Below are 23,637 nucleotides of genomic sequence, written 5' to 3'. Positions count from 1 at the left end.
GTTAGTGAGAGGCAATGAGGAGGAGGAGGTGGTGTGTGAGTGGTTAAAGTAACAGAGACATGTCAAAGCCAGTAATACTTTTGTGGGCCACCGAGAAGCCCCAAAATTTATTGCATTTTTTAATATATTCAGATATTCCCACATATGCAGGAGTCAAACTCAGTAGAAGTCACGTATGGGTCTTCCTCTTGGACCTGGTCTACACGGTCTAACCACCTAAGTCAGGGGACCTACTGAAGCAGGCTGTGATTCCCTCTGACCTTTGTGTCTCATCTTTTTCTTACAGGGAAGCAGGGTAGAGATGGTGGTGTGTCCTTCCAGCCTGAATTTGGGATGTGGTTGGGATGTTTATGGGAGTTGGGAGCAGGGAAATGGCCCCATCCAGCTCTGGCTCCCAGGATGTAGCCCCTAGGGCTGCCAACCTTCCCTCATTTCAGCCTCTGCACGCTCCAACGGTGGTCCTTTCCAACATGCTCAACGTGGAAGTCACGCTCGTTTCAATCTGTGAAAATTACTCCATGAAGTAAATGCAATGCAAAAGCTGGAGCAAATCCTAAAACTCTTCTGTTTATGAGAGGGACTGGGCCAATTAGCTTAAGCCCAACTGTCGATATGGGAATATACAATATTTCTCCCCTTTGATTTGGCCAGACTGGAGAAATCAGCGCAGTGTTTCCATCCTCGGGGATACCATAGTGATCCCTGCAAGCTGCTTAAATTCCCTGCCAGCAAAGCAGCTAGGGAATATCCCCTAGCGCAGGTGTAATTACTGACATCCACAGCCTTGCGGGGGCTGAAGATCTGCTCGCGTTTCTTGATGGGGGTCTGTTGTATGGGATTAGAAAGTAGCTCTAGCTATGTCCATAGCACGGCCACGGAGATGAGATTTCTAAGCAACATGGCACAGCGACGTTATTTGCACCAAAGAAGATCAGAAGACAGTTGCACAGACTTTTCTTTCATGGCAATAAAAGGCTGCCAATAACGGATCTGCGGCACTGGCAAGGGAGGAGCCAGTTTCCATGGCAAGTGAGTACCAACAGACCTGTGGCAAATGTTTGGCCTGAGCCGGCTGTTTGTTAGCAACATCCTTGAGAAACGCAACGTGGTTTTGTCCTTTATATAAAGGGCTGCACTTTGCCCCAGATTTTCATGGCCGTAAATTAAATATCACCATCAGTCTGCGATCACTTGTTTGAAGATAAATTATTTTTTTTCTTCCTATCATTCCTTTTTTTTTTTTTTTTTTGATAAATCCTGGTTTCTCACAAGTGCATGTCTCGTTTTTTAATCCAGATGCTGCTTGATCTGTTAAAATTGCTCTTGAGAGGAGCCGATACATCAGCGAAGACCCACTAAACGACTATCGCCCTTTTACCAGGCGCCTTTCTGAAGCGTGCAGCATGACCGAGCTCCACGAAGCTGTGGCTTTGGGGGACTATGACCTGGTGGATGAGATTTTGAGGACGGGGCGCTGCGACCCAAATCACAAGGATGTCGACTGGAATGACCGGACCCCTCTGCACTGGGCTGCTGCAAAAGGTGAGGGCGCTCCCTGCTCTCTTACCTCTGCGAAACTCATCATTGGCGTCGTAAAAGGTGACGTTGATTGTGATTATGTCTTGCTATGGTAGCAATTAATGCTGGCGATAGTCACAGCTCACATCTGATCCTTTTGTCCTTAATGAGGAAAAAGGGCAAAATACCAATTTAAATGGAAACTTTGCCTCCAAAATAATTTATGGGATTACCGTCAAAGTGATTTTTTAGCTCTTTTTACCATCACATGTGAAAATCTGCGACGTACATGATATGTACTTATATAGCATGCCTGCTTGTCCCTTGCATTACTTTCCTAAGAGGTGGCTTCACACAGTTTTGCAGCTCTCATTTGGTCCTTCACCTGTAGAAGTGTCTGTTAAAGTCAAATATCCCTTTGCAGCCCCAAGAAGAGATGAGTGCAACAATACATAATGTATAATTGTACACAGTGTAAAATGGGAAACGGGACCCGTACTCCCCCGTGCTGGGGTGTTTGGGATCTCACATCATGGGGTCTGTCTTTGCTCAGAAATTGAATGTGTGATTTTCTGGTTTACACTTGACACCATGCTTTACTTTTGCCCTGAGTACTCATTTGGGCAGCAGAGAAGGGAACTGAGCTATTTAACAAAAGCTGTTTCATGTATACATAGATATACATCAACTTTATATAGAAAAAGTTAACATGATTAAAAATGTAAATTGTCAAAGCATGAAATCAGGGAATGAGGATTTATAAATGCTATGACCGTCTCTGATAAATCCAAAATGATAAGCGCCGAAAACCATGGCTGGTGAGAAACCACATTTCCATAGCAATAGGTTATTGTGAAAGGGTGATGGGAGGCTGGCACGGGAACCATCTAGCTCAGTAAAGGCAGCGTGAAGTGGGGCAGAAACAACTTTTTTTGCTTCTTTAAGCAAATCCACAAGTTAGAAAAATGTGAAGTTGAATGAAAACAAGTAATTTCCCTATCTCCTGACAAAAAACTTTGCTTTAGTAAAGCTGTGCACACGTTTTCTAGTTTTTTTAATGTTGAAATTTTATTTTGTATTGAATTAAAAACCAAAATGAAACAATGAAATAGTCAATAGCCAATTAGTCAATGACTAATTGACATGTACTGTTCAGAAATTAGTGGAAAGCTTTTTTTATTTTATTGACGGTTTTGTTGTAAAATGCTTCTGGAAGCAGTCTACATTGAAAAAAAAATCAGCATTTTCTGATGTCTATCATTTATTTGATGAATCAAATGGCCAGGTCATGGGTAAAATCTGAGGGAATTATGATCAAGCGTGTGCGACCGTCTTCTGCATCCTGAAGGTTGAAAGTCTAATACAGGTGCATCTTCTCTCCCTGTTGCGCTGCCTGACGCAAGGGCAATCGGAGCTGGTGAAGCTCCTCGTGGATCACGGCGCCCGGCATTGCCTGCGGAGCGACGTGGGCTGGACGCCAGCTCACTTTGCTGCCGAGTCGGGGAGACTGGGGGTGCTTCGCACCCTTCATTCCCTGCATGCTGCCATGGACGCGGCCGACCTCTTCGGCGACACTCCCAAAAGGCTCGCGGAGATCTACGGACACCAAGACTGCTCCAGGTTCTTAGAAAGGTGAGTAGTGATGGCCAGTCCCACCGCGGCGGCTGACGGGGCTCCAGCAATGAAAATTTAATTGGCTGCTATAGAGGACCAGAATAAATACACACGTTACCTGTCTTTCCACCTAAAGCCTATTAAAGCCGTCAGGCACAAGTGGTAGAAAAGCAAATGGGGTCTCTGTCACGGGGGAGCCATTGGGAAGACATTCATGTCTTTCACTACCTTCTATGGTTTGCCTTGGTGTGTTTTCAAAATCGTTACCATTTCATGACATCATTGTTTCCATGAGGATATTACAGAGCGCATATTAAGCAATGGAAATGAAAGCAAGAACTAATGAGTATTAACCCCTTAGAGTGGAGAATACTGAATACACAGGTTGAATTGTTCAAGAGTCTCTCTTTAGGAGTTGGTGTTAGTGTATGTATATCATTTGGCTTTTCAGCCTGGAGAAGAGAAGGCTCCAAAGAGACCTTATAGCCCCTTCCAGCACTTAAAGGGGGGCTACAGGAAAGATGGGGAGGGACTCTTTACTGGGGATTGTAGCAACAGGACGAGGGGTAACAGTTTTAAACTGAAAGAGGGGAGATTTAGATTAGGTATTAGGAAGAAATTCTTTACTCTGCGGGTGTTGAGGCACTTGAAGAGGTTGCCCAGAGAAGTTTGCCCATCCCTGGATGTGTTGAAGGCCAGGCTGGATGGGCCTTTGAGCAACCTGGTCTAGTGGGAGGTGTACCTGCCTATGGCAGGCGGGTTGGAACTTGATGATCTTTAAGATCCCTTCCAACCCAAACCATTCCATGATTCTATGATTCTTGTAGTAAAGAACAGAGACATCTTTTTTTTTTTAATGTAATTATTGAAAAATGTACCATTTGATCTGTTACTAAGATGGCCCCACGTTGCTTCCAAATTTTGGAGAACTCCTTATTGCCTCAGTTTTTACGGTTATCACTATGGCACCACATGCGATCATTAATATGCTTTTAAAGAGTTGCCAATTACCATTCCTGTTTGTCATCCACTGATTTGGCTCACGGATATCTTCATCCTTGGGAAGCTGTTTCCCTGGATCAGGATGCTGTCCTCCAGAGGTTTGAGCTGTGTCCCATACCTCCAGCTCTCTAAAGCAGTGGGACAGATCGCTAGAGGCTAATCAGCTTCTTCGGTGCAAATTGCAGTCCCACACGTTAGACAGTGTTTAAATACATTGCTTGTGAAACCTGCACATGTCGGAACCTGAGATGCTGAGAGCACCTAAAGGCTTTTCCTCCCCTGGGTTTTTCAGTGAATTTACACCATAGTCCTTAACTGGCACCTTTTTTACTGCTGCCACATTCTCAAGACTGCTTTGGCGCCGTAGAAATAATGGATTTTTTTATAGACGCGTATCCAACTCAACGTCTCCGGCTTGACAGTTCAGCACAAGAGCTGCCAAGTTCAAAGTCAGGCACGGTGGCTGGGTGAATGTCTGAGGTGGCCAATGCCTACCGAATGCCACCTGTCATTAATCCACGTAAAGCTTTCTGTAGGTGATGCCATCCTTCTGCTGTACTTCTACAGCTTCTTGGTTCCTGCTGAAAGGCTCCGTGCCCACCTTTAATCTTGACACAGCATCAGTGTCCTTCTGTAGGAAGAGACACCCAAACCCTGCAAAATTTCCCTGTAGAGCCCCAAAAACTTTCTAGGGAAACCATACGCTATTAGGGAAGCTGATGGGACCTTTGCTTTTTACTTGCCCACCCCACATCCAGGACACCTTACAGCTAAAGCCTCGCTGCGTATGGAGCTGACATGCACCAAACCCTCACTATTCCACACAGAAGAACCAGCTTTTATTTCCCTTAGACCTTCAGTTTAAAGAAATTTAAACAACAAGCAGCTGATATCTAAGTTTTGCTGATTAGGTTTTTTACTACCTAGACCCTAGCTGGGATAAGCTCAGATTTGCCAGTTCTTTAAGAATGGAGCACTTTCTTCCAGAGGAGGGTTTTCTGTTTTTTTTTTTCTGTTCTTAGTTCTTGGCTTGCTTAGTTTCTGTATCAGAACAGGAAAATATTGTCTGTCCTGGAGAGCAAAAGGTCTGCAGGCTTGTTGCCCTCCATTAATCATTTATAGCAATTGCTTACCTATTCAGTGCTGTCATTTTTGCGCTAATCTCATCATTAAATCCTGCTCAGCCAGTCCTGCCAAGTCTGTGGCCTTTGCCGTGCTCTTGGCTGCGCACCAGAGCCGCAGCGGTGAGGTGACGGCGAGGCTGGGGGAATTGCCAGGATGGATGCCCACGGGCGATGCCCGCGGCAGGCGGAGGAGCCTGTGAGAATGATTGACAGGATGAGTGACACCCCGCTCTGAGGCACCTAGGCAACAGCCTAGGGCGACTCCTGTAGCTGATGGAGGGTTTCCTGAGGTGAATCCAGTACCTAAAGGGGGCCTACAGGAGAGCTGGGAAGGGACTTTTTGCAAGGGCATGTAGTGACAGGACGAGGGGGAATGGCTTCAAACTGGAAGAGGGCAGATTTAGATTAGATATTAGGAAGAAATTTTTCACTCTGAGGGTGGTGAGATACTGGAAGAGGTTCCCCAGAGAAGCTGTGGCTGCCCCATCCCTGGAGGTGTTCAAGGCCAGGCTGGATGGGGCTTTGAGCAACCTGGGCTGGTGGGAGGTGTCCCTGCCCATGGCAGGGGGTTGGAACTCGATGATCTTCAAGCTTCCTTCCAATCTAAACCATTCTATGATTCTATGAATGGCTAATTTAAGGTGGAAAACATGTCTTTCAGAGCCATGCGCTGGCCTGACTTGCCCTGTGGCTGCGTGGCTCAGCCAGAAGCGTGGCTGGGAGAACTTCGTAACTGGGAAGATGCTTTGACTGCCCATGCCTAGGACATTTTATAAGACACATGAAACCTGTATGGTCACCTCACAGCCATAACGCAGCCTGTGAACAGCCAAGAGTTTCTTAACAGGGCTCAGGAACCCTTTTTTTAAGCTCAACCACTATAATTTACAACCACAGTGAACACCTTCACCCTCCTGCAACGGTCTCACCTCCTCACATCAGCAAGCTTGGAGGTAACTGGGAGGAACTAGTGGCATTTTTCGTATAATGCGGGTCACCTTCTTCTCCTTCAGGTATGCAGAAGGTCCCAGAGGTGATGTCCATGGCCAGGCAGTGGTTTGTGGCTCCGGTGGGAGTTGGGCAGTGCAGATGTGCGCTGCGGGCCAAGAATGAAGCATGTGTGTCTGCGTGCTGACGCTGTGCAGCACGGAGTAGGTCTGCCCTCTGCTCACGGTGTCAGTGGTATCGGTGTGCAAATATGAGGGATATTTTGTTGCAGAGCATCACCGTCAGTTTTGGGTATTTGCCTGTCATGCAAAAAGAGAGAGAAGTCAATTTTTAAGATAACAGGCTGTGCCAAATGCAGGGCTGAGGTGCATATCTAATCAGGGCTATGAGCATCCAAATCCTTCTGAAATCCCAATTCAGCCCTCTCTAGCAGCACCGTGATGCCTCCACGCTGTGTGTCTGACCCCAGGGACTGTGGGCTGCATGGCCGTGGCTCTGCCTGCCTGGGCTGAGCCACTGCCCGCGCTGGGGACTGTTTGCATCGATGTGGAAGTATGCCGTCAACATGGAAATATTACATGTATCAACAGGTAAATATTATTAACATGGAAATATTAGGAATATTCTGGGTATCCGTACCACTCACCAAGGTTTGCATGGGCATGCAAAGAACAGGAAACAGCCTTCCAAATTCAGCTGCTGCTGAGTAACAAACATGCAATTTGCATCAGATGGTTTATCCGTTGCATGAGAAGAGCTTTGCGCTGGGTGCTGGGAGAGCTGCCGGGAACGGCGCCGAGGTGACGCCGGGACCCGGGCTCATGCCTGCTGCCAGCCTGTCCGCAACGTGCCGAGCGTCGAAACTGCACCAACGGCTCCTGCTATCTACGCGCCGGGCGTGTGTATATATACACATACCTACATACACATATATGTACATATATATACACCCCACATACGTATGTTTGTGTCTGTGTTTGATGCTGGTGGCTCCTCTAGGAAAACCTATTTAAGAAAGGGCAAAAACGCTGCCAAGCAGTGAGGAGTGAGGGAAGGAGTGTGGGAAACAGCCCTGCCACACCAGGGTCAGAGGGGAGGAGGAAGAGGAGATGCTCCAGGTTCATGGAATCATAGAATGGTTTATGTTGGAAAGGACCTTGAAGATCATCAAGTTCCAACCCCCCTGCCATAAACACGGACACCTCCCACCAGACCAGGTTGCCCAAGACCACGTCCAGCCTGGCCTTAAACACCTCCAGGGATGGGGCCTCAACAACCTCTCTGGGCAACCTGTGCCAGTGCCTCACCACCCTCACAGGGAAAAACTTCTTCCTAATGTTCAATCTGAACCTGCCCTCTTCCAGTTTAAAGCCATTCCCCCTCGTCCTATCGCTACATGCCCGAGTAAAAAGTCCTTCCCCAGCTCTCCTGTAGGCCCCCTTCAGGGACTGTAAGGCCCCAATAAGATCTCTCTGAAGCCTTCTCTTCTCCAGGGTGAACAGCCTCTCAGCCTCTCCTCACAGGAGAGGTGCTCCAGCCCTCGGATCATCCTCATGGCTCTCCTCTGGACATGCTCTAGCACGTCCAGAGTAGGGATTCCCCTGCAGCCCATGGAGGACCATGGTGGAGCAGATATCCACACTGCCGTCCATGGAGGACCCCATGCCAGAGTAGGTGGCCATGCCCTGAAGGAGCTGCAGCCCATGGAGGCCCTATGCTGGAGCTGGCTTATGCCGAGGGACTGCAGTCCATGGGAGGATCCATGCTGGATCAGGGGAAGAGCATGAAGAGAAAGGAGTGGTAGAGATGAAGCGTCATGAACTGACCACAAACCCCCATTCCCTGTCCCCCTGCACCACTTGGGGGAAGGAGGTAGAGAAGTTGGGAGGGAAGGAGTGAAGTTGAGCCTGGGAGGGAGAGGGGGTGGGGGAGAGATGGTTGAGTGTTGTCTTTGTTCTTCATCATCCTACTCTATTTTCATTTAGCTATAAGTTAAATTGATTTTGCCCAAGTGTGCTTTGCCCATGACAGCAATTGATGAGTGATGTCAATGTCTTTATTTTGACCCAAAAGCTTTTCTGTCTTTCTTCACCCATCCTGTTGAGGAGGGGCAGTGAGAGAGCAGCTGGGTGGGCATCTGGCAGATGACCAAGGTCAACCCACCACAGTGGCTCCTAATGTTTCAGTCCTTTCTCCTGCTGACCACTGACGTGAGGAAGAAAAGAAGGCCTGGGGTTTTGCCTTTGCTGGTTTTGAAAGAGAACTGAGAGAACCTTTCAGTGACTTGAAACTTTGGGGTTGGACTAGATGATCTGCCAAGGTCCCTGCCAACCCAAACCATTTCAGGGTTCTATGTTGTGTGACTTGGACGTGAAGGCTAGATGTACTTGTTCTTGTAAAATTCCTCAATGCCTACAAATGCAGAAAGTAGCTATCTAGTTTTTAGTTTGGGGTAACTTTTTTCCAAAATATTGGCTGTGACAGTGCCAGGCATGTGTAAAGATTGTGAAGAGAAAGCTGAAAATACTTAATAGGAAAAATATTTAAGGACTGTGATTAACAAAAACATAACTGAGATGATAAAAAAAAAATTGTACTGCACAAAGGATCATTCTGGTCTTGATGAAAGTGGTTTTTAATTTGCTTTGTTTTTTTTTGCAGTGGGAAGTGTAATGAAAACCCATTGATATTTCAAGGCTATAAGGGACTTAAAACTACAGTATAAACAACAGTGAAGTATGTTTATTTTCAGGTTAACTTGTACGGTGTCCTTCAGGGAGGATCTGGGACTGTGTTTGTTTAAAAGAAAATATATGAATATCACAAAGAAAACCCATAGGGCTTTGGTAAACCACAGATGCCAAGAGCAAACTCACTGCGGACTTGTTGATCTCAGGGTCTGGATGGATGAATGTTCAGTGTCTGACATGCACAGGTTTCACACACTTGAAGTCATGGAGAGGATAACTTGAAATACATGGCTAAAACTCCCAGCGACCAGAGGAGAGTTGTCAATGATTTGCATATGGAGATATTGGACTGGCGAAAATGGTTCAGTCCTGGATTTGAATGCAAAGTTTAGGAAAATTTCAAGGCTGAATTGGATTAGGATTAGATAATTTCTGAGGTTAAAAGGTCATCTATAAAGAACAACTGTGTACAAATCCCCCCAAACTCCAGCCGGCTTCAGATCTCATGTTTTGGCATGAAGAATTTCTAGTATTTATGAATGAGCAGTACAAAAAATGAGAGAAAATGGAAATGTTGCAGTTGCAGTAAGTTAATATATGATGTACAATTTTATTAAATGTGCTAAGTCTAGTTAATAACACACAAATTCACAGGATCAGTCTTTGAGAGATTTTTATGATTAAAATTATGATTCCAATGGTAAAAGTCAAATCTCACCGCAGATCTTTACCAAAGGTTTCCCATTTCAGCCCAACTCTAAGTGAGTACCCGATTCACTTGGGGTGATGAACGCTGCTGGATTTGGGATGGGCCTCGGTCCTTTCTCATGTATTGCTGGCAGCAGTGCTTTGACCGTACAAATACACGATCCCCCCGATCCTGTGGATGGGCCGCTCATGAAGGGTGGTGTGACCGTGCTGTGCTCAGTATCTGAAGATGCTCTCTTGCTTTCTTCCCCAGAGCAGAGGTGGAGAGCAGAAACTATCGCAGGACAGCTGCAACGAAAGGAATCCCCTTAGACCAGAGAGATGAAGACTGGGAACTCAAGAAAGAAGAGCTTGAGAGAAATCCACCGTGTTCTCGGGAGAACTACCCATCCTCTGCTCCAAAGAAAGCTAAAATGAAAGGCGGAAGCGGTAGAGTGCCCTGACTCATTGGTGCAAACTGAGAACTTGCGACGCAGAGCAAAGCCGGTGGCAGACCTCAGCTGCATCTGCGGGGTGAAATATGGATGAACAGGGGAGGCAGATGGGCACAAGAATGCGCTTTGTGATGTGCTGGAAATACTGTCACTGTGAGGGAGCGGGGAGAAGTGCTCTCTCTGTCTGCATGCCTGCATGTATCAGATCTCCACTATCAGACAAGTGCAGAAGTTGTTTAAATATGCTAATAATGTAATTCACTGAAATGCATAAATTAAACAGCAATGACAGCAGTATCGCCTGAGAGGGAAATGGTTTTGCTCCTAATTGATTCATGAAAGCATCTGGGACTGTGGTTCTGCTCCCTCTGGTGACGTCTGTGGCTTTTGCTTGTTTGGTTCTGGTGCTGAGTCAACCAGGGGTTTCTCTAGAGGCTCGTACCCTCTGGTGGTGCCTCTCTCTTTTCTTTGGGAGTGGGGCGCAGTGGCTTCTTCTGGCTGAAGGGGAGAGGTTGATGTTGACCTTTTCCTGGACACATGGGTCTAACAGCCTGTGTCTGCCATTCCTGGCCCAGCAGGGGGGAAACGTGCTCCCTCGCGGCTGCTTTCACACCTCTGGGACTGCCAAGGCAGTCACAGCGCTGCCTTATTTTCAGCAGTTTTATGTCAATGCTCATAGGAATGCTGTGGAACTGGCCCTGAGCAATCCCTCTGCTCATCAGCACTTTCCACAGCAAAAGCATTTTTAACTGTTTCACTTCTCAATCATAGAAAGTCTGAATTTGTCCCCAAGCGGTTCCCCATACCACGCCAGCCCTGGGCAGCCATTCGTATTGACTGCTGACATCTATCTTTGCTTCCATCTGTCTTTGCTGACATCTCCTATGTGCCCGATTTCCCTCCCTTATGTGGCTGCCTCCCTTCCCCTCTGCTTCCCCTCCACTGCCCAAACCGGGTCCCTCTGGAGTGTCTTGGTTCCAGGTGTCCTTCACACCCAGCCAGGCACTGCAATCACAACCAACAACTCTCTGGTCCATCTCCCTCTTCTGGATTTCCAGGGAGTAATACAGCCATCTAGACGGAGGTATCTAATGACACTTGAGATCCTCTCGAGTATCCGGGCTGAACCTGCAGGTCTCCAGAAGATCCTGTGTTGTAGCTCCCAACCTCGTGCAGATGTCAGATACCCTAGGTCTTCTCAGATGACTCGAGATGCGTATGTTTGGGCAAACGAGTCAAGCTCCAGCTTTGTCTTTGTCATTTGCACTTCCCATGCCCTGTGAAAGGTCAGCTCCATTCCCGGATGGCCTGGCTGTTGAATTAGTGACAGTGGAAGTGGAGACACATGTGGGACAGAGTGCCTATTGCCATGGTGATAAATGAAAGAGGTGTGTTTCTAGCCCTGAGGCCAGCTGGTGGGGCATCCTGTAGTTGAGGAACTTTTCCCCCAGGGCTCAACACACCACTGCATCTCTCCAGGGAGTGGCTTTAGCATCCGGGCTGTGGACTGTGGCCATGGTGGTTTATAAGCTGTCTCCTGCAGTGCCAGCTGGATGGGGCTGGTGCTTGGAGGGGGTGATGCTGTGTCGGGCATCATGTTCCCAGGGATTTTGTGGAGATGGGAGAAGGTATGTTGAGCATTGTTTGCTGGGGCTGCATTCTTTTGTGTGAGAACATCTGGAAGATGTTGGTTTTGCCTGCTGAGTCTTGTGGCGTGTGAGCTTTTGAGGGATGATGTTGCCTGGGATGTAGGGAGTAAGGCAGCTTTTCCGGGGTCTTTTAGTGAAAGCGATGGGGACTGTCATGCTAGAGGATCATGTGCATTGAGCAAGGGCAGGGAAAGAAGGGAGGTGTGGTGGTGCCTGTCCTTTAAAGGCCTTTCAGCTGGGCAGGTGTGTCCAGGGGAGATGTTTAAGATCTGCCTCCACTGGGACATGGGGTGGCACCAAGTGTCTCCTGCTGTAGAAGTGGGACTCGGTGGAGTGTGGCATGTGATGTAAAGAATGCAATTGCAGCTAAAGGCAATGTGCTCTGAGTGTCTAATTTTGATCAGGTGAGTCAAACTCTTTCTTTCTAGCCAAAGAACAGGAATGGATTTTTTTTTTGCTTTACTACTGGGAGAAGTTTTTCTGCCCTCACCTCAGCTTTTGAAATTAGCATGCCGGGGCCACTCATGTTCTCTGAGCAGAAACTCTTCCTGTGTTGATTTCTAATGCTGAATACACAGAAATTAGTGAGTCCTTCACACTGTTGTCCTACCTCATGACCACACCTCCATGTTGAGCAGGGTGATGTTGCACCTGAGATGACTGCCTGGAGAGTCTTTTGGGTATATCTGAGCTCTGCAGAGCTTCCGGAGGCCTCTGAGGCTCCACACCTGGCAAATGTACTCCTTTGGGGTGTGTTTTACAACAAAAGCAACAACAAACCTGCCAAGGAGCATGAAAAGTGCACGTTGGCACTTGACATGAAGGAAAATGTTCATCTGGGCCTGAGATGGTGAAAGAAGCGAACAATTCAGGTTCTGCTCTGTTCATGCTGGAACTATATCATGTTTACATAATCTGCTGTGGTGGGTTGACCTCAGCCAGCTGCTAGACCCCCACCCAGCCTCTCCTTCACTCTTGATCCTTGACAGGACAGTGGTGGAAAAGAAGACAGAAAAGCTCATGGGTTGAGATAAAGACAGGAGATCCCTCACCAATTACTATCACGGATAAAACAGACTTGACTTGGGGAAAATCAGTTTAATTTATTGCCAAATGAAAATAGAGTAGTGTGATGAGGAACAAAGACAAAACTCAACCACCTTACCTCCACCCGCCCTTCTTCCCAGGCTCAAGTTCACTCCTTCATTCCCAACTTCCCTCCCTCCTCCTCCCGAGAGGCACAGGGGCACAGGGAATGGGGGTTGCGGTCTGTCCTTAATGCATTGTCTCTTCCACTCCTTCTCCATCATGTTCTTCCTGTTCTCCAGTGTGGGTCCTTTCAATGTGTTGCAGTCCTTCCAGACAAGGCTGGTCCGGCAAGGGCTCTCCACAGGCTTCAGACTTTCAGGGCATGTCCACCTACTCCGGCACGGTGTCCTTCATGAACTCTACTCTGGACGTCCGTTGGCTGCGGGGGGACAACCTACATCACTATTGTCCTCTCCATGGGCTGCAGGTGAATCCCTTCTCCGGCGCCTGGAGCACATCCTCCCCTTCCTTCTCTGACCTGTGTTTCTGGCAGGGCTTTTTCTCAGCCTTGACCCCACCTCACAGAGACTTCCATGGATCCCTCAGCTGCCAGCACCTGGTACAGACACCCCATACATCTGCCCATGGGTCACTGCGAGATGAAAGCGTGACTATTCCACATCGTGCTTGTCACACAAACCACCTTCCTCGGTGTGTTCCCGAGCCAGAGTCCATTGGCAAAAGCAGATCTCATGAAAATGTGAAAGCAGACCAGGAGAGCAGTCACACAGAGCAGGGGAGGTCATGTTTTTGCATGAAGTGGGTCAGAGAGAGGGCACGTGAGGCCGGTGTGGGAAATGCCCACCTGCCCTGAGGCCGTTTTGCATTGCTGTTTCTAAGTCAGTGACCAGCTGTGGTGAATAACAGTGGTCAACATATTCAGGCACAAGATAAAAGCCAATGGAAGACAGTGACAGAACTCCTGCTATGCCCAAGTACACAGCCAGAGCAGAAATAAATGTAAAGCAAAATCGATAGAAACATGTTGTTTAGTTAAGTACATTCAATCAGCAGATACCAAAGCACCGTTAGAAGGTTTGCAGTGTCGTTATTCCCCTTTTGCAGCTATCCCATGTATCAGGTCTACATTACTTTCTCATGGACAATAATTCAGCCCAACGAATTCTCTAAATCCAATGATAGTAATAACTGATTTAACTGATAATAATGTAGTTGAAATAATTTCAATGAAGTTTTCTTAACTTTCTTAACTTAGATGGTAAACATAGAAGATATATATCAATTCCACTAGCTGGAGAGTTGCATTGGAGATTATATTACCTGTTGTGGTTTTTTTTTTATATAATAAATGTAATAATTTTTAATGGGCTGCAGCTTTTATTACGTTTCCTACCTCACGCAAACCTTGCATTTCACACAGGACAGAGTCCTTAGCAGCGTCTTTTCCAGTTTGGGGTTGCTGAAAATCAGGATAAGGGAATGAAGAGCCGGAAAAGCATACTGAAACACTAAAATGAGGAACGCCACAGGATTTTCCTCCTTTGTGGAATAAATCAGTGTCAGGACCAAACATGCAAAGTTAATGCTGTAAATGAAGAAAAAGGACAGAATAGATTTCATGGCTTTGATGTGGGCATCCATGCTGAGGTCGTTCCCGGACTTTGTCTGCATCTTGCTTTTGTGTCTCCAGAGAGAAAAGAGGAGGAGAAGGGCAGAAAAGATTACTGCCATGAACGCAATGGCAAATCCGAAGCCACTGACAAAATAAACAGGGAAAAAATGTTCATCCATTTTGATACTCACTTTCCAGAAGTTTCCTCGGGTGGTGGAATTGGGGTTGTTACAGTGCGCCTTATTAGCAATGTCATAGGCAAGGCTGCAGATGACCAGGGACAAAAGCACTGAACCCAACAACAGCCACGGCACGATCCTGTCAATTTTTACTTTCAGGTAGGTGAAAAAGATGTGCCTGAAATTTGCAATTTTTATACAGTAAAAAACACAAAGGCAGGCAGAAACCCACAAGTTGGAACAATTTAAAAAGCTGTGAAGAGCTGTGAATAGTTGGGGCAGGGGGTGAACATAAAAGGACCGGGGATAAAGTACTGAAAGCAAGTGATACACCCATGTGGAGAACAAATAGCAAAACCTGCAGCATGCCAGAAAGAGCAAGATCTTCTCATTAGAGTTAAAGCTCTTCTTTTTGACCCAAGCGATACAAAGCACAGAAGCAATGAAAGCGTTTATCCACATGCCCGCAAATGCCTGGAGTGTGACGATGACCACAGACATGATGTCATATGAAGTGGTATTAAATTTGCCTTGGGAGTAACAAGCTTCCATCCTCCCAGACGGGTAGCGGTGCGGTGCCAGAAGAGCAGGTTGTTTGTTGCACTAATGCTTAGCGCAGGTCGGCAGCTCCTGTTTCCCGAGTGTCACGTATGGAGCAGGAGCTTTATAGAGCTGGTGGTGATGGTGGTGGTGATTTTGTTGCTGCGCCTTTTCCGAGCAGGGCAGGTGCAGGGATGTAAATGTGCTGGGTATCCCCTTACCTGGCATGAGTGTCAGTCGTCAATATTTGAATTTCATTTCCGAAGAGCTCTGTTGGGTGACACTGTCCTGGTTTGAGGTAAAACAGGACCAGTATTGTTCAGTAACTTCGCTTCTTATCTGGGCCTCTTCTAACTGCTGAAATTAGCAGCATATTGTGCAGACAGTGTTCGCTCTCAGAGTGATCAGACCTATGTTGTAGCTGATGCCCGGACATGGTGTGTGGAGAGGCTCTGCTTACGCTCGTTGCTCTGACCCCCCGGGGCAGGGAACTCTGGTATTTGCCCCGTGGGAGGGTCGGAAGCGGAAAAGCGCAGAGGGGTCCCACCTGCGGGGAGGAGCGGACAGGACGGGTGACCGAAACCTGACCAGCGGGGTATTGCATCCCATCTCCCTCATGCTCAGCGTAAAAGCTGAGGGATCAAAGGGTCAGCCCTCTTTCTTCAATGGCTGACGTCCAAGGAGGACTCTGTCTGTTTGTCTGCCTTTGGTCCTGATCTGAAATCCAGTTCCTGTCCATCCCAGAGTCCAATCTGGGACTTCCCCAGTGCCAGGCAGTGTCGTGATTGTCATCCTGGGAGCTTGACATGGTTTTGTGTATATTTCATTATTTCCTTTTTATTTTATTATTAATATTTCATTGAAGTAGTTTAGTTCCTTCTAAACTCATCAGTCTCTTCTCTCCTCTGCCTCTCTCTTTGAAGAGGGGTAGAGGGGAGCATCTGTTGGTCCCATCTGGGGTGTCCCATGTCCCCAGTAGCTGATTAGCCTAAACCACAACAGATTTATTGGTGCCCAACGTGGGGCACGAGCAGGACTCGACCAGAGCTGTGATACGTTGCCTGAATAGTTTGAATTCCAGTTGCTCAGAGATTAGAACAGACAGCTGACATCACGGCGTTCTTAAACGAAATGTTATATCGTGCCTTTAAAGAGCTTTGTTTGCACTTAATTGAGTCAACTCTGTTTGGCCTGCCAAATGCGTTGCAAAGTTTATTTACTCTTTGTGTTTTTATGCAAAGGTTTAAATGTGCTGGTTTGGTGTGGTTCACAACTCAGGTGTACAATATGATCAGTTGGATAGCGGCTCTACCTGCATATCTTGGGCATCGCGTGATGGATTCTGTTACTAATTACACTTTCGGTTTTACCTTGGGAAAGTTTACTTTGCCCTTTGACGATTATACTAACGGGACACCACCAGCGCCAGAGCATGGAAACCTTCTGGGCTGTGACGATAATGATTGTGGCTTTCTTGAGATGGTGATTTTGCTGTTGGTGCTCCTGAACGTGTTGCAGGAGTGCTTTCATGTGAATGATCGGTGCAGGGGTAGCTGTAGGGCACCATGCGCTGCCGCCAGTCAAACCCCAGCAGCCGCTCCACGACCAGCAGCGGTGCAACCCCCGGCCCCCCCGGCCCGGCCAAGGCCATGTTCCCCCCCTGCAGCGGCACAGACCCCACTGCCGCACGGCTCCGCGAAAGACACACCACCACCTGCAGCGATGTAGATGCTTTTCTGCAGTGGACAATGTTGTGATTTAGTGACTTCCACATGGTAGCGGGAAGGCATTGAAGGATAAGCAGGACTTTCTTTTAAATTGAAGCGTATAGAGGAAAAGGACAATCATAAACATGAGTCCCTAGGCCAGGGTTCAAAACCCATCTGCTAGCAACGTGAGGAGTTTTAGAGATGGGACCATGCTGGCTTCCCTCCACACTGAAATACCCCCAAGCCTCCAAAATACTTCAAGTCCTGAAAACTGTGTGTTTCTTTTTTTTTAACAGGCAAGGCGTGTTCAGCTCCGTAGATCACGGGCTGCCTACAGATTTTGGGTTTGTGCAGGACCTTGCACATGGGACCTTGCACATTTGGACCCCAGTTACCAAGTAGATCTTGGCTGATGCTGTGGTGTAATTGGGAAAAAGTTAAATTGCAACCAATGTCTATGTGGCTACAGGAAATAAAACGCCAGCATTTTCTCTCCTCAGAACGATGCCCTTGTTTTCTAGGAGATACAAATGCAAGCAGTACTCTTTGAATATCATTCTCACATGCTCCTATTTGCATTTTTTTTGCTAAGGACCTTGCTAGAGCATTAACAGGTTGAAATGTTTCTACAGAAGGCCCAGAGTGCATCTCAACAACTAAACGTTGTACCTACCACATGTCCCCATAACATCTATTCAAGCAGTCCAGTGGCTTTTAACAAAAGTTCTAGTGAGAACCCCACCACTTGTTCTTTATCATATTGCCTAGAAAACATGAGCGTAGCTAGGTTTGCATGCAGTTTTTCAAAAATATACTGGATCATTGAAACCCAGTCACGCTTGACTGAGATGGCATTAGAGGTTGTCCCTGCACTTATGGATGGATGTTGTCTGGAAGCTCAAAAGAGAAGTACTTAAGGAAAGCAACCCACTTTTCTGAGGCTCAAAATGCCAGAATGAATGTGAAGCCAGATGATCCCCAGGTGCTGTAGACATGCAAAAAGTCAGGAAGGAAGTTGTCATGCTGTGATGAAGACTGAACTCGTCTTGATGGGGTGTGAAGAGCAACCTTGGTGCATGAAGCACAACCGTATGGGCACTGGATACAATGCTGCCGCCCCGCAGCGGAATATCATAGGAAGCAGCGTTTAGTGAATGACCCACTTCTCTGCATCTCTGCCATCACTTTCATGTCTAAAGAGGGTGGAAGCTTTGATGCAGATCTGTTCCTGTTTTGTGGTGCATGCCCTTGATTCCAGGAGTGAGGGATGGCTTGTGCCAGCTGGCCATTGGTGGGTTTTCTTCCCCTGCATGTTGTGTTCCAGGAGGCTGACTTGGCCATTCCTCTCCCTGCAACCCCCGATGCTGCTGCTCCTCTGACAGGCAGGCTGGGACGTGTCAAGTGATGGGCGCTCTTTGGTGAATTCAGTTTGTGTTTCCTGTGGCCCTGGTTTTATGGGCTGGTCGTTTGTGATCATGTCTCTGGGGGAAGGATGCTGCTGAGGCACATGGACTAACTCCTGCTTTGCACTCTCTGGTACCTCTCTCCCCGCTCCGGTCCCACTGGACTGTCTGGGATCAGCCAGGCGGATGCCCCATGCAGGCAGCAGTACTGAGTGTGCAGGAACGTGCAAAGCTCCTTCGTGTGGCTGGCAGGAGGAGAAAGCCTCCAAACAGTCAGAGGCAAAGCTCAGTGCTGCTCTTGCCTTCTCACCACGGGGCCTTTCTCCTGCCCACCCACAGTGGACACCTTCACCCTCCTGCAACGGTCTCACCTCCTCACATCAGCAAGCTTGGAGGTAACTGGGAGGAACTAGTGGCATTTTTCGTATAATGCGGGTCACCTTCTTCTCCTTCAGGTATGCAGAAGGTCCCAGAGGTGATGTCCATGGCCAGGCAGTGTTTTGTGGCTCCGGTGGGAGTTGGGCAGTGCAGATGTGCGCTGCGGGCCAAGAATGAAGCATGTGTGTCTGCGTGCTGACGCTGTGCAGCACGGAGTAGGTCTGCCCTCTGTTCACGGTGTCAGTGGTATCGGTGTGCAAATATGAGGGATATTTTGTTGCAGAGCATCACTGTCAGTTTTGGGTATTTGCCTGTCATGCAAAAAGAGAGAGAAGTCAATTTTTGAGATAACAGGCTGTGCCAAATGCAGGGCTGAGGTGCATATCTAATCAGGGCTATGAGCACCCAAATCCTTCCTCCCACAGCCTTCCAAATTCAGCTGCTGCTGAGTAACAAACATGCAATTTGCATCAGATGGTTTATCCGTTGCATGAGAAGAGCTTTGCGCTGGGTGCTGGGAGAGCTGCCGGGAACGGCACCGAGGTGACGCCGGGACCCGGGCTCGTGCCTGCTGCCAGCGTGTCCGCAACGTGCCGAGCGTCGAAACTGCACCAACGGCTCCTGCTATCTACGCGCCGGGCGTGTGTATATATACACATACCTACATACACATATATGTACATATATATACACCCCACATACGTATGTTTGTGTCTGTGTTTGATGCTGGTGGTTCCTCTAGGAAAACCTATTTAAGAAAGGGCAAAAACGCTGCCAAGCAGTGAGGAGTGAGGGAAGGAGTGTGGGAAACAGCCCTGCCACACCAGGGTCAGAGGGGAGGAGGAAGAGGAGATGCTCCAGGTTCATGGAATCATAGAATGGTTTATGTTGGAAAGGACCTTGAAGATCATCAAGTTCCAACCCCCCTGCCATAAACACGGACACCTCCCACCAGACCAGGTTGCCCAAGACCACGTCCAGCCTGGCCTTAAACACCTCCAGGGATGGGGCCTCAACAACCTCTCTGGGCAACCTGTGCCAGTGCCTCACCACCCTCACAGGGAAAAACTTCTTCCTAATGTTCAATCTGAACCTGCCCTCTTCCAGTTTAAAGCCATTCCCCCTCGTCCTATCGCTACATGCCCGAGTAAAAAGTCCTTCCCCAGCTCTCCTGTAGGCCCCCTTCAGGGACTGTAAGGCCCCAATAAGATCTCTCTGAAGCCTTCTCTTCTCCAGGGTGAACAGCCTCTCAGCCTCTCCTCACAGGAGAGGTGCTCCAGCCTTCGGATCATCCTCATGGCTCTCCTCTGGACATGCTCTAGCACGTCCAGAGTAGGGATTCCCCTGCAGCCCATGGAGGACCATGGTGGAGCAGATATCCACACTGCCGTCCATGGAGGACCCCATGCCAGAGTAGGTGGCCATGCCCTGAAGGAGCTGCAGCCCATGGAGGCCCTATGCTGGAGCTGGCTTATGCCGAGGGACTGCAGTCCATGGGAGGATCCATGCTGGATCAGGGGAAGAGCATGAAGAGAAAGGAGTGGTAGAGATGAAGCGTCATGAACTGACCACAAACCCCCATTCCCTGTCCCCCTGCACCACTTGGGGGAAGGAGGTAGAGAAGTTGGGAGGGAAGGAGTGAAGTTGAGCCTGGGAGGGAGAGGGGGTGGGGGAGAGATGGTTGAGTGTTGTCTTTGTTCTTCATCATCCTACTCTATTTTCATTTAGCTATAAGTTAAATTGATTTTGCCCAAGTGTGCTTTGCCCATGACAGCAATTGATGAGTGATGTCAATGTCTTTATTTTGACCCAAAAGCTTTTCTGTCTTTCTTCACCCATCCTGTTGAGGAGGGGCAGTGAGAGAGCAGCTGGGTGGGCATCTGGCAGATGACCAAGGTCAACCCACCACAGTGGCTCCTAATGTTTCAGTCCTTTCTCCTGCTGACCACTGACGTGAGGAAGAAAAGAAGGCCTGGGGTTTTGCCTTTGCTGGTTTTGAAAGAGAACTGAGAGAACCTTTCAGTGACTTGAAACTTTGGGGTTGGACTAGATGATCTGCCAAGGTCCCTGCCAACCCAAACCATTTCAGGGTTCTATGTTGTGTGACTTGGACGTGAAGGCTAGATGTACTTGTTCTTGTAAAATTCCTCAATGCCTACAAATGCAGAAAGTAGCTATCTAGTTTTTAGTTTGGGGTAACTTTTTTCCAAAATATTGGCTGTGACAGTGCCAGGCATGTGTAAAGATTGTGAAGAGAAAGCTGAAAATACTTAATAGGAAAAATATTTAAGGACTGTGATTAACAAAAACATAACTGAGATGATAAAAAAAAAATTGTACTGCACAAAGGATCATTCTGGTCTTGATGAAAGTGGTTTTTAATTTGCTTTGTTTTTTTTTGCAGTGGGAAGTGTAATGAAAACCCATTGATATTTCAAGGCTATAAGGGACTTAAAACTACAGTATAAACAACAGTGAAGTATGTTTATTTTCAGGTTAACTTGTACGGTGTCCTTCAGGGAGGATCTGGGACTGTGTTTGTTTAAAAGAAAATATATGAATATCACAAAGAAAACCCATAGGGCTTTGGTAAACCACAGATGCCAAGAGCAAACTCACTGCGGACTTGTTGATCTCAGGGTCTGGATGGATGAATGTTCAGTGTCTGACATGCACAGGTTTCACACACTTGAAGTCATGGAGAGGATAACTTGAAATACATGGCTAAAACTCCCAGCGACCAGAGGAGAGTTGTCAATGATTTGCATATGGAGATATTGGACTGGCGAAAATGGTTCAGTCCTGGATTTGAATGCAAAGTTTAGGAAAATTTCAAGGCTGAATTGGATTAGGATTAGATAATTTCTGAGGTTAAAAGGTCATCTATAAAGAACAACTGTGTACAAATCCCCCCAAACTCCAGCCGGCTTCAGATCTCATGTTTTGGCATGAAGAATTTCTAGTATTTATGAATGAGCAGTACAAAAAATGAGAGAAAATGGAAATGTTGCAGTTGCAGTAAGTTAATATATGATGTACAATTTTATTAAATGTGCTAAGTCTAGTTAATAACACACAAATTCACAGGATCAGTCTTTGAGAGATTTTTATGATTAAAATTATGATTCCAATGGTAAAAGTCAAATCTCACCGCAGATCTTTACCAAAGGTTTCCCATTTCAGCCCAACTCTAAGTGAGTACCCGATTCACTTGGGGTGATGAACGCTGCTGGATTTGGGATGGGCCTCGGTCCTTTCTCATGTATTGCTGGCAGCAGTGCTTTGACCGTACAAATACACGATCCCCCCGATCCTGTGGATGGGCCGCTCATGAAGGGTGGTGTGACCGTGCTGTGCTCAGTATCTGAAGATGCTCTCTTGCTTTCTTCCCCAGAGCAGAGGTGGAGAGCAGAAACTATCGCAGGACAGCTGCAACGAAAGGAATCCCCTTAGACCAGAGAGATGAAGACTGGGAACTCAAGAAAGAAGAGCTTGAGAGAAATCCACCGTGTTCTCGGGAGAACTACCCATCCTCTGCTCCAAAGAAAGCTAAAAAGAAAGGCGGAAGCGGTAGAGTGCCCTGACTCATTGGTGCAAACTGAGAACTTGCGACGCAGAGCAAAGCCGGTGGCAGACCTCAGCTGCATCTGCGGGGTGAAATATGGATGAACAGGGGAGGCAGATGGGCACAAGAATGCGCTTTGTGATGTGCTGGAAATACTGTCACTGTGAGGGAGCGGGGAGAAGTGCTCTCTCTGTCTGCATGCCTGCATGTATCAGATCTCCACTATCAGACAAGTGCAGAAGTTGTTTAAATATGCTAATAATGTAATTCACTGAAATGCATAAATTAAACAGCAATGACAGCAGTATCGCCTGGGAGGGAAATGGTTTTGCTCCTAATTGATTCATGAAAGCATCTGGGACTGTGGTTCTGCTCCCTCTGGTGACGTCTGTGGCTTTTGCTTGTTTGGTTCTGGTGCTGAGTCAACCAGGGGTGTTTCTCTAGAGGCTCGTACCCTCTGGTGGTGCCTCTCTCTTTTCTTTGGGAGTGGGGCGCAGTGGCTTCTTCTGGCTGAAGGGGAGAGGTTGATGTTGACCTTTTCCTGGACACATGGGTCTAACAGCCTGTGTCTGCCATTCCTGGCCCAGCAGGGGGGAAACGTGCTCCCTCGCGGCTGCTTTCACACCTCTGGGACTGCCAAGGCAGTCACAGCGCTGCCTTATTTTCAGCAGTTTTATGTCAATGCTCATAGGAATGCTGTGGAACTGGCCCTGAGCAATCCCTCTGCTCATCAGCACTTTCCACAGCAAAAGCATTTTTAACTGTTTCACTTCTCAATCATAGAAAGTCTGAATTTGTCCCCAGGCGGTTCCCCATACCACGCCAGCCCTGGGCAGCCATTTGTATTGACTGCTGACATCTATCTTTGCTTCCATCTGTCTTTGCTGACATCTCCTATGTGCCCGATTCCCCTCCCTTATGTGGCTGCCTCCCTTCCCCTCTGCTTCCCCTCCACTGCCCAAACCGGGTCCCTCTGGAGTGTCTTGGTTCCAGGTGTCCTTCACACCCAGCCAGGCACTGCAATCACAACCAACAACTCTCTGGTCCATCTCCCTCTTCTGGATTTCCAGGGAGTAATTCAGCCATCTAGACGGAGGTGTCTAATGCCACTTGAGATGCTCTCAAGTATCCGGGCTGAACCTGCAGGTCTCCAGAAGATCCTGTGTTGTAGCTCCCAACCTCGTGCAGATGTCAGATACCCTAGGTCTTCTCAGATGACTCGAGATGCGTATGTTTGGGCAAATGAGTCAAGCTCCAGCTTTGTCTTTGTCATTTGCACTTCCCATGCCCTGTGAAAGGTCAGCTCCATTCCCGGATGGCCTGGCTGTTGAATTAGTGACAGTGGAAGTGGAGACACATGTGGGACAGAGTGCCTATTGCCATGGTGATAAATGAAAGAGGTGTGTTTCTAGCCCTGAGGCCAGCTGGTGGGGCATCCTGTAGTTGAGGAACTTTTCCCCCAGGGCTCAACACACCACTGCATCTCTCCAGGGAGTGGCTTTAGCATCCGGGCT

General features: G+C 47.7%; 2 protein-coding genes across 2 annotated transcripts; one reads left to right on the top strand and one right to left on the bottom strand.

Moving 5' to 3' along the window:
* Positions 1-1,403: 1,403 nt before the first annotated feature.
* ANKRD66 (ankyrin repeat domain 66) lies at positions 1,404-22,266 on the top strand (the record flags this gene model as incomplete). The annotated part of the gene is made up of 3 exons (XM_082480545.1): positions 1,404-1,542; positions 2,922-3,150; positions 21,953-22,266. 3 exons carry the CDS (start codon positions 1,404-1,406, stop codon positions 22,140-22,142), a joined length of 558 nt encoding a protein of 185 aa, XP_082336671.1. The 3' UTR covers positions 22,143-22,266.
* Positions 14,127-15,080, bottom strand: LOC309669771 (taste receptor type 2 member 9-like; the record flags this gene model as incomplete). Its single annotated transcript, XM_082480543.1, has 1 exon — positions 14,127-15,080. The coding sequence occupies one exon, from the start codon at positions 15,078-15,080 to the stop codon at positions 14,127-14,129; it is 954 nt and encodes a 317-aa protein (XP_082336669.1).
* Positions 22,267-23,637: the final 1,371 nt, after the last annotated feature.

Source organism: Vanellus vanellus, assembly GCF_965231255.1.
Source record: "Vanellus vanellus genome assembly, chromosome: 3".
Lineage (NCBI taxonomy): Eukaryota > Metazoa > Chordata > Aves > Charadriiformes > Charadriidae > Vanellus > Vanellus vanellus.
The sequence above is the reverse complement of the archived record's forward strand: the minus strand, read 5'-3'. Positions and strand labels throughout refer to the sequence as shown.